The following is a 17,672-nucleotide window of genomic DNA, read 5'->3' on the forward strand; positions in this document are numbered from 1 at the left end:
GCATCTGTGATTCAGGGTTTGCTGCTGAATGTATTGTATCATGTGAATTAGCTTTTCCACAGAGTCTTGATTTTTCTCAGGTAGTGTTGACAAATAAAAGCCATATGGATACAGTTGTACAGTCATGTAGGAGAACTAACATTTCAACACTCTTCAACTGTTTCATTTCTCTCCCTTGCTTTGGTGGTAGGTGTTTGGAAGGCCCTGTATTGCTTTGTGCGAGTGAATTAATATAATAATTATTTTTTTAAAAAGTGCAGAAAAGAGATTAACTATCTCTGAACTTTGTAGGATATCACCTCTGGGACCTGAGAGTGCCAGCTTGTGTCTCTGGGATCCCTGTGACCGAGCAGTGGCTGTGTAACTAACATGTACGTGGCCCACCACAGAACAGGCCACTGCCTCTGCCTTTGCTGCCTGCTCTCACACCGTTTGTAGTAGCCCACTTGTCCTCTTCAGTTTTTCAATTTACATTATGCACCTTATTATTGAATGTATATATATAAAATATATATAAATTGCTTTTTGTGGTGGTGGTGGTTGTTTTTAGTTGGTTTATGAACATAATTTGCATGCCATTCTGTTCTTCCAGATCAGAAAGACTGGTAGTCAGCATAGGTGATGGCTGTTATTTTGTGTTACTGAGTGTTCTTCTAGTTGTTTGAAATCATAATAGCTGTGAAGGATTTTAGCAGCGTGTTGATGCTGAAGGGCCCTTAAGTTAGGCATGTGATATTTTTGACTGTGAAATCTTGAGGTGCTTGAGAAGTCCTTGGGAACTATGTTAAGCATTTTTGAGACATTAAAGTGGCAAATCTGCTGCTTTCTGACAGGTTGCAGAGCTTTACACATGAAACACTGCAAATCCCTACCTCTTAAGGAAGAAATCAATGTTAGCAATGAACAGTAACCATTCCTATGGAATGCTAGCCCAGCAGCAAGCAAATGTAATGTTTGAAACTCCTGCAGCATTTAAGATCACAGGAAGAAGACAATTATGAGAGAAGGTGATTGTAACAGAAAGTGTATGGATAACAGAAGGTTACTTTAAATAAAGTCCTATGTAATTTTATCATGATTAAAGGAGTGTAATTCAATCCTTAATCTTTAAACTTTGTGCATTTTAAAAAGCCTCTTAGTTTTGTCTGAATAGCTTGCGAACAAGAAGTTTTAAATGAAGTTTCTTAGTTTGAAAACCTTCTTGTCTTTGATGAAGGTCAAATTGTTAAATTGTTTAATGAACTTCAACTTGTTCCAAGGATACGAGCATTCATGCCTAGAGCCATAAAAATGATTTAGATGCCATTGTAGAAATTTATCTTTTAAATATAATTTAGGTATTGAAAGTAAAATAAATAAATAAAAAATTGGCACTACACTCTTTACTTTTTTCCTAAACTAGAAGGTTTCCAATATCATAAATGGAAACAATTTTTTGTGGAACTGGAACAAAAGTTAGAATGCGTTCCTGTGCACTGTGTTTATAAAACTATTATCAACACTTGATATTCTTTTTTCCCCCCCCCCCCCCCCCACACACACAAAGGAATTGCATGTCAGAGCAAGCAGCTGAAAACCTAAGTCTGACAGAACATGAGGGAAGGTGTAATGGGATTAGTTGGAGTAATGAGTGTAAGGTCACCAAGGGAAAGTTAGGATAGACATTCACAGTAACTCAGAAATCAATCCCCCTTTTCTAACTGTATGGCAGTTAGAAGCTATAGGATAGGTAGTGTTACCCTGTTGATCTCCAGTTGCAGAAATGATGTAGTAGTACTGGGCTGACTTCTCTGGTGTAGATGTGCAAGTAGATCATGCCTTGAGGCAAGTGGTGTCCTACATAACCACCGAGTTCCTCAACCTCCTCAACCACATTTTAGGGATTTGTGAGACTATGAAGAATAAAGCATTCACATATCCATGTTGAACTTTGTTACTTTATTTTCAGTAGTCCAAAGTGATTTTTTTTTATTCCCTCAGTGTTTTTCTTCACACCAGTATATACAATATGAGAATCAGTAAGTGAAATGCAGAGTGTGACTTGCACATGGGTGTGATGTCTGGTCACACCAAGATGCTGTAACAGCATGTGTTTGTGGAGAGGGTAACAAATCAAAGAGACATCTATTCTGGTGATTTAGGGCAGTGGAAGAAGTTGGACCCTAAGGAAATATACAGCATCGTAATTAACCTGTAGTTTTGATTAAGGAGAATTTACTAAGTTTGTCTACTGATGATTAATTACAGAGTTTTTGTCATTGTGCTTATACAGCTGTAAGCAAACATCTGTTTCAAACTAATAAGTTAAAAAGCAGCAACATAAATTTGAATATGTGAATCTTAGAGGTCAGTGGAAATGTGGCTTAACTTTTAGGCATATCCAGGCTTCTTGGATTTAAGCGTGTCTAGTTACAAGACAGAGTTTCACCCTGAAGCTGTGGAGTTAAGGCTTTAATTCTTGAGCAATACATTTTCTAGAAGCCTATCTACACATGCAGATTCCAAGCATTTAGTCTTACAAAGAAGGATATTATGTATAGCAGTAGAGCAGTATTTACACATACACAGAAAAATGGGAATGTCATTGCATTGAGGAGAAGTATCCAAGGAAATGGTGGTTTCCTGCTCTCTGGCAGTTAGCTTGCTAGCATGGGACACCTTGGCCAAGACTTCTCTTGTGTCTGTCTAGTTTAAAATGTAATCTGAAAAGCCTAATCTGTTACTGCAAATAGAACAGTCCAAGTGAACATCTGCTGATACAGAAAAAATTTCAGTAATTTGTCTATCTGCCTCTGTTTGCAAAAGAGACTGTAACAGCGTATTACTGTCTTCCAGTAACTGAAAGTGATGGAAGGAGTTCTGGGTAAGGTCCTTTCTTTGAGCCAGCAGTTGTTGAGTCAATGCTGTTGAACTCTGCTTCTTCCAAGACAGAGATAGCCAAGTATTTGTCAAAGAAAACAAAGATGATCAAGGTAGTATTTCTTGTAGTAGGACACAGATGGTAAACTGATTTCATTGCTGCCCAGCAATATTACTGCGATAAAACATCAGCTCACGGTATTTTACTAGGAACACTTTCAAAAGTGTATGTTTGGGGAAGGCAGTGGGACAGCTTCACCAAACATACTAGGTGATAAATTGCCTGATGTTAGATGAAATCAGAAAAGACGTAAAATACTGAAGACGTGAATACGAAAAGATGTGAAAAAGAATGAAGTTTTTCAAGTTCCACGTGCATTTTACTGTGTGCCAGTTTGACTTCTTCGTGTGTTGATTGCTTTGCAGTGTGTGACTGAAGAGTGATACTGAATGCCTCAGGTGGAGGTGTTTCATCTGTGAAAACAAAGTTCATTGCCTTGAGGTGGAGGGTTTTTTTAATTACCTGCTGTACCATCATATAATTTTTTTTCTGAAAATGCTAGAAATAAGCAATACTTTTCTTGAAAAATATTTTTAAGGGACTCCCCAACAACTCTTGAAGGTATTTTATTCTATTTGGATCTTTTATTTTGTGATAGTCTTTATGTGGACTCTGCCCTAATGGATCTTTCACTTTCTGTAGAAGCGCTGTTGGCTGATTTGAAGTATCTTGAAGAAATATTTAGGCCTTAGTTTACTACCCACTAAAGGTTGGATAGGTAGAAGTTCAGTACAGAGGCAGGTTATCTACACTGAGCCTGATGGGGGAGAAAGGATTTCAGAAATAAAACTGAAGACCTGGAAAAGGACTTGCTGCTTAAGGGAGATTTAAGTTGATGTAGCAAAAAGAGAGGACAGGAGTGTTCTCATTGTGCAGCTGACAGTTATTTGTAATAGAAAGAAACTTAAATGGGTTTGGACATAGAGGGAACTTGAACCTAAAAAAAAAAAATTATCAAAAAGCTGTCCAAACAATGTTCAGAAAGACTTCTGAAACTGCCTGTATAATGTACAAGACCACAGTTCTTGATAGCTGTGAGCAGCTAGCTTCTGCAGTAGTGGTGCACTGGGAAGAATAAGTTTTTTGATGAAGAGCTTTAAGTGTAAAGTGTAAATGCAAACAAAGCACCTTTTGTACTCATCATAAAGTAGTATTGTGTGGCAGCATAATTTCTTTTATAATTCAGAATTGATTGATGCTCAGTGAGGTCTGGAGATTGTACCCTTTTGCTGTGGATAGATGCACTTAATACGTGCAATAATGTCCCCATTCATTGGAGTGGAAGCAGTACTGAAAACTGCAGCTAAACTTGCTGTCTCTAGCAGCAGTGGCTTGACTGATTGCTGAAAGTTGGAGCATTTGACTTGAATAGAGGTTTGGCAACGCACGGGGAAATGGTTGTCTGCTTTGGAGTATGACAAGAGGCAATATTTACCCTGCTCTTTTTCTCCCTTTTCCAAGCAAAAGGCAGGTTGCCAAGTATAGGGGCTGAACGTTGGGGGCGTTTTGCCTACACTTGGGTAAAAGAGATGTGCTGATAGCTCTGGAAATCAAGAAGTTGCACTTAGTAGTAATGCAAGCTAGGTGGCTCGTTCCACGCGTATATCTTTGTTTACCCATCTTCTCCAGACCTCAGCCTCGTTCCTGTTCATATTGTTCTTTTCTTTCAGTTGACAAACTTTCTTGGGCTCCTAAAACCAAAGTTTTCTCATGTTAGATTCATAATATTTCTGCATCTCTGGAACTTCCAGCTTAGACATGGCAGAACTGCAGATGCATCCCTGATGGGTGTGGATACAAATATGTGCTTCTGGACACGTAGTAAATGCATCTCAGTTGTTACTGTTTGTGTAGTTTCAGGATTAAATTAGGATTAATTCTCCCCTTAGTGCTATGGAGAAATGAACATCTTGTACAAGTGTTCAGAAAGTTCAGCTAATGGAATACAGTCATTGTTTTGGCAACTCTGGTATTCAATTTTAGGTTTTCAGCCACACAAAGCTCGCTTTGGAAAAGTTGTAAGATGTTGGATCTTAGTTATTTACCATCTAGTTTCTATGTAGTGTATTTTTCAAATTGTTCTGTGGCTGTTTGGGGTGAGTTAAGTGAAATTCTTTCATAATTGTTCCATTCAGAGTTACTCACTTGTAAAAATGTCCCATAGTGAAACTTAACGTTAAAGCCCTTTATCATTTAAGGTCTTCTAAGTCTCAACTGTTTGATGGTAAGAATGTTGGTATGTTGACAGCCTTTTCCAAGATCTTGCCTTGCATTGAAAACCCTCACCTTAAACGAAAATAACAACAAGCCTTTCAGTTTGCTATTAAATCTTGAAGCCATCTTTCTGAATGTATCTATTAGCTGAATCTCCTTTGTTATTCTGATAGAGCACTTCACTATGGAGGGGAATCTTTTTGTTGAGCTAATCAAGCTTGCTATCCTAATTATTGAAACATTCTAGGAGGATGTTCTGTGATAATATGGGACATCTCCAGAGATAATTAAATCTTTACTGTTTCATCATGCCACAAATATTTATTCTGAAATTTGAAGACCCTTTCTTTCCTCTCTAGTTACTCCAATATGACTAGTGGCTTTCGTGCAGTCTTATAATGTCATGTAAATCAGGATAAATTTCTTTTAAGTTTTGTAGTAAGAAGTAGAAGTCAGAGAGCTTTCATCTAATAGTTTCCATGGCTTTCTTCAAGAATTAAGTACTTTGCAGTAAGGATATGGATGTTTCTGAGAGAAAGTTTCCTTCCTCTATCAAAAAGAACCGTGACTGGGAAAGGTAGGGGTGGGAATGGAGAGTACAAGTAAGTTCTATTTTTTTCCATTATATAAAATGCAAGTATCCAGTTTCCTGACCTGCTACACTGATGTATTTTTGAATTGCTTCCTCTGTGGCCTAATGTTATTCTGGATCATCTTGTTAATTAAAAAAACTTTGCAACTTGTGATTTCTGTTTGCTGTGGTTTTAAGCAGTCTGTGATCATAAATATGCAGAAACTGTGTAGTTTTTAAAGCTATTATGCTTCTTACCTTCCTATTCTTGTTCCTGCAGTACTTGGGACACGTGGAAGTGGATGAATCCAGAGGAATGCATATCTGTGAAGATGCTGTGAAGAGACTGAAATCTGTATGTATACTTGTTTCTTGAAAAAGCTGGCTTTGGGGTTGTGAGTGTCTAAAAGGTCCATTCGGCAGCAGTGCTCCAGCTGAAGCCTGAACTTTTGACCCACTTTAGGAGAACAGTTGGCTGGTGTGAGAGCACTGCTGTGGTTAGGGGGACGTGCTAATCTGATGATGAGAGGGAGAGTTACAACTGTTCTTTCTACTGGCAGAAACTATTTGCAAAACAAATGTGTAAAAATCCTCTGTGACCTTTCAGACTAAGTTGGTACCCATATGGGATTCAACCGTTGTTTTTTAACAGGTCTTTCTCCCTCTCTCTCTTTCTCTCTCTCCCTCTCTCTCTCCCTCTCCCTTTGTTGCCTGCCACTTCAAAAGTGACTTAATTCACCTCTATTATACGAAATATTATTTGATTTAGGCTGCTTTTTTTTCTAATGCACTGCAACATTGTAGTCATGCATGAAATAATCTGGCTTGCATCCGCTCGAAGTGGCCTGCCTGAAGGCTGCCTAATTCTGGTATGTCATGAAGTGGGCTGCTCTTAGTTTGGCTTCTGTGAACGTTTGCTCCTGTAAATGGCAATCGTTCAAAGCTCTTGGTATTCCTACAGCTCATTTCAAGGTCTTGTCATCTCTTCCCTGTAGAAAGTCAGTGGTCAATTTATTAAGAATCTGAAGCTAGAACAGCACTGAAGAGGAGGAAGAGAGGATGTTAGAATTTGAAGTCTGATTGAAAATGGAGAACTGCTGTCCTTTTCATCTCTTCTCTTGTGTCCTAGCTATATAGAGTCTTCAGTGATGCCTTTACCAGAGAAATTCTTGTATCCTTCTAGCTCAGCCAAAATTACTGGAAGTAGATCAAACATTTCTACTGCATCTTTGCTAACTTAAGATATCTTTGACTGGATGTGATTTATTTTTTTTTCTCCTCACCAAATGTGAGAACTCAAATGTATTCTGAATAAACCTGCTCTTCCTAGCACATAACAGAAGACTATAGGTTATCTTCCTTCTGTTGTGTTGTAAAGTTTCTGAATTGCTTTACTGCTCTGATTAAAATCAAGTCTTTTCATTCTTTTCTCTCTCAGCCAGTGTCTAGCAACCTGTTCAAGCCGCATCCCATCTGTTCCCATTCAGTGCAGCAGTGATTGGTGACTGATTTTTATTAAAAAGGACCACACAGAATGTAAATTAGTTTTTGTTCTGTGGATTTAGTTTATGTAGCTAAAAATGCAAGTACTGACCACATAATGAGTTGCATCCATTTTTGTCCTGTTCTTGTTTTCACTGTATCAGGATACTTTCTGTTAGCACACTAAATAATGTTCCAGTATCTCCTTTTTGCAGCTTCTCTCATCTCCTTCTCTGGGGAGCTGTGCTGTGAAGTATTTGCTCTCTAGGTCTTTTTATAAACTTTCAGTCCACAAACCAATTAATTGTAGCTAAGCTTATAAATAATGAGGCACAGTAAAAACACAGTACCCAGTTTCTTCTGGAATCCAGATAGTGCTAGGGTTGTGATTCTTGATCATCTGAATTACTGATTCACATGTAAGCATCTAAGTCTTACAGCATGTTCCCTTGAAATAACTAACTTGATTTCTCTGTTCTGTGCTTTATGATTATTCTGAGTGGCATCAACTTATTGCCCATTCTCATAAATGCACTGTTTTTATTCAGATAATTTTTATTTCCTTTGCTGTTTGAAGTTTTTTATGTTTATGTGCAAGTGGGACACAGGTGTGTGTCTTAGGATTTCTGCTTGCATTGTCTCATTTGTCAGTGCTGGCAGTAGAGAAGCGGATGTGGAATTCTCATTGGGCCCCAAGAGGAATATTCAGATTACTGAAACTGCTTTGTGCACTTGAGCTGTTAGGCTCCATCAGACTCAAGCTTCATTTGAAGCTGCTCATTGCGATTCAAACCGTGCCCCCATTCTCAGATCCCCACCCTGTGTGTGTGGGTTTTAAACTGGGAGCATTTCTTTAGGATTCTTCCATTGCTGAGAGCTCTTTTCTGTACAGTATAGTCTCTTAACAAGGAAAAGCCATACCTCTCCATGTTGTCTCAGCATGTAGGCAATGTGAGAAGAAAGCAATTTGCTCCTTTGGTAGTCTTTTCCTTTTACAGTGCTTGGGTTATTTCAGTGGGCTTTCTCTTGGTCTTGAAAGTGCAGTGCTCAAATGGAAAGACGAGCTTTACAAAATTTGAACTTCATTTTTCATATAGTTAAACTACATATGAGCATATATGACCTATTTTAATCTTTGTTTTCTTTGCAGACATTGTATAGTTCTTATGAATCCAGTCTATGAGAAACAGTTCAGTTCTCTTAGAAACAGAATTGTTGACATGCTTGTAATTTCTAAAACTAAGTTCTTCTCTGTCTTATTTCAATAGATATGTTTTCCTCTTAATTCTTATTCTCCAACAGTTGGCTATTTATTTGGGGAACTGAAATATGTTCTTTGTTTTTAGGGTTGACTATTGGACTTTAAAACCTTTTAAGATTTGTCAAGAAAAATACAAAACTTGATCTTCATTTTAGGAGTATCTTAATTTCTGCTTTAGAAAGAAAAGATGCAGTCAAATTCTTTTACCTTTTTATTGTGGAGAAATATCCTTCCAGGTCCTTTAGTATGTGTTGGTTGAATATGCCACAATCATTTTTGAGCACATCTTGCAGAACTTAAACCAGATGATGGTAAATCTTTTGTTCAGGGACTGTTTAATTGACAGCTGAGTAAAAGAAGCCATTTTTAGCAGAGAGCCATTCTCAAGCTCTGGGGCTGCACACCAACCCGATCAACGCTATAATGTGCAGGTTACAATTTTTCTTGTGATGAATGAAGAGAAACTGGTGTCCCTATTTTCTGTCTGATGATATGGCACAGCAGTTTCATTGATAGATCTAGCACCTGTGTGTTCAGGTATCACTATCTGTTATTCAGGTGTTACCAAAGGGACATCCCTTAGCAGGGATATATCACTAAATGCGGATCCTCAGATTTGGATACAAAGCATTGAAAGATTTCTCCAAAACCATTTTCATGAGTTAGTGGTGTTTAGTGCAGACTGAAAAACAGCTTTCTGAGGACCCTATGAGGTATCTTTGTAACCATATTTAACTCAGGTATGGGGATATGGTATAAAGACAAAGTTACACTTTCATATCATGTTTTGATTTTTAAATCAGCTTCAGTGTGTAGTATTGGTTTCTAACTTGCCACTTCTTGTTTTAAATGATGCATTTGTTTTAATATATGTTCTTGTTTTAGCAGGTAAAGAGACATAATTTAATATTTTAAAACATGCATTAGTTATCTCTAAACTACATTAACTTAGTGTTGTTTAAAATCCATTTTGCATGATGCCTTTCCATTAACATTTCTAGCTTATTAAAAAACATAGATCTTGTTTAACAAGCATTTTGCTGTGAGCAAAATTAACCATCACCTAAAATGAGGTAGCTTCTGGTGAATCTCTTTTAGCTTTTGCTGTCTTTAAAAGGCTGTTATTTAGTGTAATGCAAGTCATTGCTCAACTTGGCAGCAGCATCCAGCCCCTTCTCATTATGTGCACAACGCTGTGATTAATCCATTAGTTCCCCTCCCAGTGTTCCGCATATCTTGTCCAAATACATGACCGTTCTTGCTGCTAAAAGCTATTAAGCCTTTCAGCTGTCTGCACGTAGAGATGTTCTTGTATAGCGCCTGGGTTGACACAAATATCTTATAGATACTTGTGGAAAAGCTCTGTGGAAGGACGTCGGGCAGAGAGAAGCACTCAGTAGCAAAAGTCAGGAAATGCAGAGTTGAGATTGACACTCCCTTCTTAGCTTTGTTTCCTGGCTTTTGTTGGCTTGCGTCAGAACAAAGCTTTGTTTTAAATATAACCTTGTATATCAATCAATTCTGGAGGCACTGCCTCAGGATATTTGTAATAATATTTTAATATAGCATTGTTATCAGTGTGATGGTAATTTCGGGTCAGCGGCTGTCAGAAACCGTTCCTTAGTCTCATGCGGATTCTCCATGATCTCCATGGTACTGCTGTACCACTTTACTTGCGAGTTAAATAATTAGGAAAAATAGTGAGAGCAGTGCCAGCTTCCTTCAGGTACTGAGGTGTAGCTGTGCATGCGGGACATCAGGGCCTGGGAAATATCCTCACGTCACATCAGGCAGATCTTGCCGTTTTCTTTTAACAATCTGGTAACAAAACAAAGCCAGTAAAAATGACATGCAAGTATGCTTTAAATTGTGTTCTGCTTTAGTGTCATTGTGAATTGGGCAATCAGTATAATCACTTCCAAACTGAAGACGTTCAGGAACTTGTAGTTCAGCTTTTTGTGCCTCTGCCTTGGTCTAACTTCTCCCTCTCAGAGGTGGCTTTAAAAGGGGATCTTTTAATCAGAAGTTGTAGAATGAATATTTAGCAGTTGTGTATGGTGGAAGAGGAAGAGATCTCAATTGTGGTTTAGGTTAGGCCAGAGGAAATTCCTTACTGGCCAAAGAAGGTTGTATAAAAGGCAAAGTAAGAGTAGCACATAAGCCAAAGCAGTAAATAAGTAGAATAAAATGAAGCACAGAAAATGTTTTTTAGCTTTTAATCCTGCATTATGCCAGCCACTGTATGTTCTCCAGCATATGGAGCACTTGCTTTGGGAAAAAAACGGTCAATACAGAGAAAATTTGACTATAACACTAAAGTTAAAACCTTGCATTTTGTGCCCATACAGTATTTTAATTGTTCAACCACCACGTCTGCTGCCAAGTTTGGTTTATAACCTAACTAAAGGGAACTAAACGAGGGAGAGTGACAATGAAGTAACCTCTTTGCATGAAATTGGGGCCAAAGTTCTCTTCTTTCTACCAATTTCAGGGCAGTAGCTTATTAGAATTGTGTGTGCCCTTTGATCTGCATTTTCATGGGATTATTTTCACATTTGCCTGTCGCACCTTCTCGTGGATAACTCTAAAAACCCCTTCCTTTCCCTCCAAACCCTATTCTTGTGTGTGCTTGTTGGTTTGAAACCCTGGGACATTTTAGCTACCTTCAGTAATAGCGCTCGACTTGTCCCCCCTGTTCCTCCAGGAAAGGAAGTTCTTCAAAGGCTTCTTTGGAAAAGTAAGTTTAATGCCTCATTTGTGCTTGCACTATAAGGAGTTACATCCCTGGTATAGCACTGCTGTAAAATCAGGGTGTTGAGAATCCCTTGATCTCTTTCAGAAGACTTACTTCTAAAATCCATTTCTTCCCAGACTTGATCAAATTGATCAAATAAACAATATGGTTAAAAAAGGGACCTGAAATAGAAACTGAACTCCATATGGACTGTATCAGAAATCCAGCGTTCTGAAATCATTTGGTCTTCCTGAAATAAAAATGTGACTGTTTTTTTCTTTAAATCCCTTAAACTTGTGCCAGCCTACATCACCTAGGCAAACACCTATGGAACTGCTGGGGGTCTGTGCTTGTAAACACTGCTGGATTGTTGGCTGCCTAGCACCACAAGCTTGCCCAACTGTTAGTGTGGGGAGAAAGCAGCGAGTCTTACATGTACCATCTCCTAAACCTTTCTTTTTTGAGTACGGTCTAAATTTAAAGGTACATGAAGAGGAGACCAGTCATTTACCTGCTATTTGTTTTTCTAATTGCAATTCTATTGTATAGGAGAAAGCTTTGCTGCCCACACTTGCTCTGGTTTTCCTGAGGACAGTGTTGCAAAAGGAAGCAATTGTTTGTCCTTACTAAGAATGTGCTGTGCTGGAGGCTGGACTGGGGTGGTTTGTTGTTTTTGTTTTTGTTTTTGAATTCTGTCTACATCTCCGCAGGACAGTGTTGGTCAACTTCCAAAAAAACTCTTTTGCCTCCCATCTGTTGCCTGCTTCTGCATTTAGAATTCTTGTAAAGCACTTCCTATGGAATAAATTTAAGATGCTGCTTTTCAGAGATCTTACTACATGCTGAATCTTGGTTTAAATAGAAACTAACAAGTTTGTAACTTGCATCACAAAATCTTTCAGAGCAGATGATTTTCTGGTCACACATTTGTCTTGGCTTTACTTAAGGAGTAAATAAAGCTTTTTCAGCTGCACCTGTGTCACTTCACACTCACATTGTAGTGCATGTCATCGAGAAGCAGCTATTTCCCCAGTTCACCTTTCTTTCCATGATGTGGGAAAGCTCACCAGTGAAGTATAGTAATAGTGAAGAAAGAAGTTATTTTTTCAGAATAAAAATGCTGTATGTAAAGGATCTGCCAGGTTAATCAAATCATTCCTATCCGTAAATGAATTAAAGGCTGGAATCTAGAAAGGTTGGAGTGAAACATGCTATTTGCTGTATAATACTCAAAGTATTTGTTGGAATTTGTTTAAAACCAACATGAAAGACCCACCTCAACCTGATAAAAATGAATGCTAGTTTTCTTTTTCCTTATTGGTATTCACCCGTGCCTGTAGTAGGTGCACTCAGAATGAGGCACATTTGGAGTATTTCTACACTAGTGCATGCAGCATGAAGAACAATCAAAAGAAACTAGATGCCCTTGGTCAGTCCCAGAACTACAGCATCACTGGCATAAGCAAAATCTGAGGGGAAAGGTCCTGAGATAGTGCATCACAATGAAGAAGTCTAGGCTGTTCAGCCAGGATAGGCAGGGCAGGTGGAGTGGAGTGCTGGGAGGGAGGGAGGGAGGGGCTGCGCTGTGCAGAGCTCACAGCTGCCAGTGGCACAGTTGGGAGCCCTTGGGTAAGGGTGAGAAAGGACAAGCAAATAAAGGGAATGTTGTGGTGGAGTTGCTGTAGGCCGTCCAGCCGAGATGATGACAGCGCTCATTTATCCTTTGAGAAGCTGTGAGATACCTCTAGATATGCCACCCCTCTCCTTATGGATGACTTCAACTTGCCAGTTGTTAACTAAATATATCACACAGCAGACACAACCAGGCCAGGCAATTCCTGAGATGCCTTGATAACTTTTTAGTACAGGTACTAAGAGAATCAATCAGGAATAGTAGTTGCTTGTAAACAGAGATGTTCTCATTGGTGAAATGCTGATTGGTGGCTATCTTGGCCATAGTGACCATGAAGTGGTCACTAGTAGTAAAAAATACTTTGTGGTAAGAGTAAAATTTCAGGCTGTTCTGAGAGCTAGGTATTTAGTTTCCATGGAGTCTGCTTTTGAAGGCATTATGGTCCATCATAGCTGGTCACTTTTTAAACACAGCCTCTTTAAGAACACAGGAACAGGCAGTTCAAAAATGTCAGATGTGCAGATGAAGCAGAAGGTCAGCCTCAATCAGTAGAGATCTTCTAAAGCTTAGGTGGGGAAAAAAACGTGGGTACTAGCAAGCAAGGTCTAGTGACATGGGAGGACTACAGAGATGCTGTTCACTGTTGTAGGGAGAAAATTTACATTGTCAAAGCTCAATTACAGTTGAAGGTGGGCAGTACTGTGGTGGACAATAAAAAGGGCTTTTTAAAATATGTTAACAGCAAAAGGAGGATCAGCGATAACATTGGTCTGTTACTTGATAAGGATTGTCACCACACAGACAAAGGAGGGATGTTTAATGCCTTTGTCTTCAGCATGGGTGATGGACTCTGGGACACCCGGAGCCTTGAGTTGGAGAACTGTGACTGGTAACAACAAACTTGTGGCCGAATGCCATACTTGTGAAGGATTTGCTGCTCCAACTGCGTGCAGATAAGTCCATGGGGCCTAATGGAATGCATCCCCCAGTACTGAAAGAGCTGGCTGATGTCAGCGTGAGATGTCTCAATTATTTTTCAATGGTGTTGGTAATCTGGAGAGGTCCAAGTCAACTGAAGGCTGACAAACAATTGTCCCAGGTTTCAAAAAGCACAAGAAAAGACCTTGGAAATTACAGACCTGTCAGTGTCACTTGAGTACCTGGCAAAATGTTGGAGATAATTATTTGGGGGAGTTACTGAAAAACAGCTCAAGAACAGCGCAGTCATCGGTTACAGCTTACACAAATTCATGAAGGGAAAGTTCTGTTTAATGAACTCTAATCTCCTTATGACAACACTGCCCACTCACTTGGCCAGAGGAAGCTAGTTGATGTAATATTTCTGGATTTCAGCACAGCTTCTTGTTTCTCACAGTATCATTCTGGACAAAATGTCCAGCATACAGCTAGACAAAACATAATGCAATGGATGAAGTATTGGCTGACCAGTTGGATTCAGAGGGTCATTGTAAACAAAGTCGCATCAGACTGTCAGCCAGTCAGTTGTGGAGTTCCTCAGGGCTTCATTTTAGGGCTGATTCTCTTTAATGTTTTTATCAATGAATATCTTTGGATATAGGATTTGAAGGTATACTAGGAAGGCTTGCAGAGAGCAATAAACTGGGGAGAGCTGGTGGCTCCTTCAAGGGCAGAGAGATCTTGACAAATTAGAGGACTGAGCCTTACAAAGTACAACAAGAGCAAGTGCTGGATTCTGTACCTGGGATGAGGCAACCCTGGCTATGTGTAGAAGTTAGCAGACTAGAGGCTGAAGAGTGGCCCTTCAGAAATGATCCTGTGGGTTCTGGCTGATGGCCAGAATGTGAGTCAGTAGCGTGCCCTGACAGCCAAAGATGGTGAAGGGTTTGGAGGGAAAGCTGTATGAGAGGTAGTTGATGTCCTTTGGTTTGCTCTTCCCAGAACAGAAAAGCTGAGGGGAGACCTCATGGCAGCCTACGGCTCCAAGCAGAAGGGCAGCGCTGAGCTCTGCTGTCTGGTAACAGTTACAGGGCTTGAAGGAATGGCATGGAGCTGTGTTGGGAGGGGCAGCTGGGGGTTATGGAAAGGTTCTGCACCAGAGGGTGGTCAGGCATGGAACAGGATACCCAGGGCAGTGCACATGGCCCTGAGCTGCTGCAGTTCAGTGGGTGTTTGGACAGCACTCTCAGAAACATGCTTTGAATTTTGGTCAGTCCTGTGTGGAGCCAGGAGTTGAATTCAGTGACCCTTGTGGTTTCCTTCCAATTCAAGATGTTCTGAGATTCCATGATGTACCAGCTACCCCATTACATTTGCATTGCTTTTACTGAACTCCAGTACTTTGTTTCAGTCTTGTAGATTTGCTTTCCTTATTGTAATGTTTTGCTGAAAAAAAGAGTTGCTTCTGTTTCAGCCACCAAAGTTAGATTAGCCAGCACTGAGAGTACTGAAATCCATAGTGTTCAGATGTCCCTGCAATGTCTGTAATTTCTCCCTGGATATCTTGTTTTTGGGTTAATGTAATATTCCCAACCAGAGCTGTTTTAACTTGCTACTTGTTTTCAGTAAGTCTGTCTAGACAGATTTGCTTCTTTCCCTGTCCATGTTTTTCTCCCCTAGAAAGGTAAATCTGACTTATTTGTGTCAGGAAATGTTCCAGTGCTTAGTCACAGCCTGACATTGAAAATACTTCATTTTCAACTTCAAGTAAAAATGAGATGCCTGCTGCTAGCTCCGGGTTAGGCTTTTGCTGTTTTGTTTTGTTTACAGGATATAACTGCATCAACTGCCTTTTTGGGCAGATCTTCATATTTTAAAACTAAGTCTTCTGTGTGTTAATGAATAGTAGTACAGATCTTTCTCATCTTTTGCTTCTATCAAACAGGTATATTTCTTAGTGTGCAATGTTTTGTACAGAAACAGAGAAGAAATTTGTGTTCTTGTACATCTTGGGCTCCAGATACATCTTACAGTTGTTTTGAAGGCCTTGGAAAGAATAAAATAGGCAGCTACTGAGAAATCTGTAAACAGTTGAAAGACTAGAAGCAATTCAGAAGTACTTAAAAAGGCATTATTATGCAACGTTCATTCTGCTTGGTTATCGTTAAACCTTTACTTTCCACCTTACAGTACAGTTGCTACCTAGTTCCATCTTTCCATCACTTCTAATGGCCCAGTCAGCAGGCCCAGCACCGTTGCTCAGGAGAAATGTATTTCAGCTTTAATCAACTTCATTTTCTTTTCTGTGATGCTTGTGTTGAGGGCATCTGCTTGTTTGAGAGGTTTCCCATGTGCTTTGTTTTCAGCCTTGCCTTCCGTTCACCGGGGTGCCTCACCTGCCCTCCAGGAGGCTTCTGAGGACTCTGAAATGAGTCAAGAGAACAAGTCTTGTGCAGGAGCAGATTACCAGCCTCCTAGGAAATGCTAAGAAGTGAGCTTTCTGTCACAGCTGATTCACACTGACAAACTGGGTGTTGGTGCCATGAGTGGCTCCCCTCCAGCAGTGTCGTCATCCTAGAGCTCTTGAATGTGAAGACAAGCTACTGATGCAGAAGTCTGGAGGAGTGCCTAAGTAGTAGAATTTAAGACCATGCTATTGCAATGGATGTCACCAATTTGATTTAAATAATGTTTTTTGTTTGAAGTCACATCTGTCTGTCAGACACTGTGGTCCTGCATTGGAGACTGCTTTGTAAGCAGTAATTTTACTGTCCACTGTATGTCAGGAGTGAAAATGGATTCTACTTTCTAATCACGATATGCTCGGCAATACCCAACCTATAGTAGAGTAGTGTGCTGATTTGTGTAGCTGGTATGAACTTATTTGGTGAAATTGGGATAGATAAAATGAGGATTTGGGAGATAATTGTGTGTTGCCCAATGGTAACAGCCATGAGTTTGGGATACAGACTGTAAGAACTTATTTGTTCTAAGCATTGCATCCACAATAAATCTAGAAGTAAGGACTGGGAGATAACTATGTTTTGTTGTTTTCTTAGAGTAGGAAACCTGCATTAGGTTAGCTCACTTGACGAAGCTTACTTGTCCAGTGGGATATTCAGACCTCCAGCCTTTTATTTTTGTTCTGAGAAATGCGAGGTTCTGTGGTTTATCTGTTTGTAAGTCTTAGTTTAGGAAAGTAACAGATGAGGACCAGCTCTGCTGCACTTCAGCGCTGCTTTGCAAAGTACCAAACTGAGTGAAACCCAAGTTGATTAATACAAACTTCAGGAACTGCTCAGCATTTGACTCTACAGAAACAAGGTTGTGGTTTGCTGGAAAAAGAAGCATCCTAGGTTCATAATGATAGTCTAAAGCAAGCAGTGACCCACAGGCGTTGTCTTCTCTTCATTTTCCCTATTTGCTTGAACGTTTTAAGACTGCTAGTGGCTTTTAAGAAATTGGCACTCCTTCAGAATGTTTGAGACAAATCTCTACATGCTGTCTCTTGTTGGGATTGATAGGGACTTTTAGGCTATGAAAGCTAAGTGGGCATTGAAAATATATATATATATATCTATGTGCATGTATATTTACTTTCTTTTAAGACTGAAAACTAGAGGCAGCTTTTAAATGCTGCAGCATTTTTTAATGCATATGACAGTAACTTTGAGTCCATCTTCCTTTGTGAAGAATGCTTTTTCCATTAGGCATTCCAGGATCTGGAAATTTTATTTCAGTCCTTCTGGGATATCGAACCGGCTGGATGGGCTCCTACAGACTTGTTTTCACCAGCTCTTCAGAAGCTTGTTTTCATACTGTGCTTGTGTTTGTTCTTCTCTCCTTTACTCGCTGTTCCATACAAGTTAGTGCTGTTCTCCGGCCTCACCAAGCATTCTGAGAGTGTTCTGGTTGTCATTGCTGCTTCAGAAATTGGGA

The 17,672-nt window shown here is 39.6% G+C and overlaps 1 protein-coding gene across 16 annotated transcripts in view; it reads left to right on the forward strand.

Annotated features, from left to right (window-relative positions):
- NUMB (NUMB endocytic adaptor protein) overlaps positions 1–17,672 on the forward strand; it is a 92,036-nt gene that overhangs the window by 61,922 nt on the left and 12,442 nt on the right. For 10 of the 16 annotated variants that reach the window (XM_048950162.1, XM_048950163.1, XM_048950161.1 and 7 more), the window contains 2 exons: positions 5,986–6,060; positions 11,108–11,185. In XM_048950162.1, coding sequence (XP_048806119.1) covers positions 5,986–6,060; positions 11,108–11,185 — 153 coding nt within the window. Of the gene's footprint in view, positions 1–5,985; positions 6,061–6,431; positions 6,575–11,107; positions 11,186–17,672 lie in introns of all 16 variants that reach the window. The other 6 variants (XM_048950170.1, XM_048950176.1, XM_048950171.1 and 3 more) reach the window with 4 other exon arrangements.

This window comes from Lagopus muta, chromosome 6 (genome assembly GCF_023343835.1).
Source record: "Lagopus muta isolate bLagMut1 chromosome 6, bLagMut1 primary, whole genome shotgun sequence".
NCBI classification, from domain to species: domain Eukaryota; kingdom Metazoa; phylum Chordata; class Aves; order Galliformes; family Phasianidae; genus Lagopus; species Lagopus muta.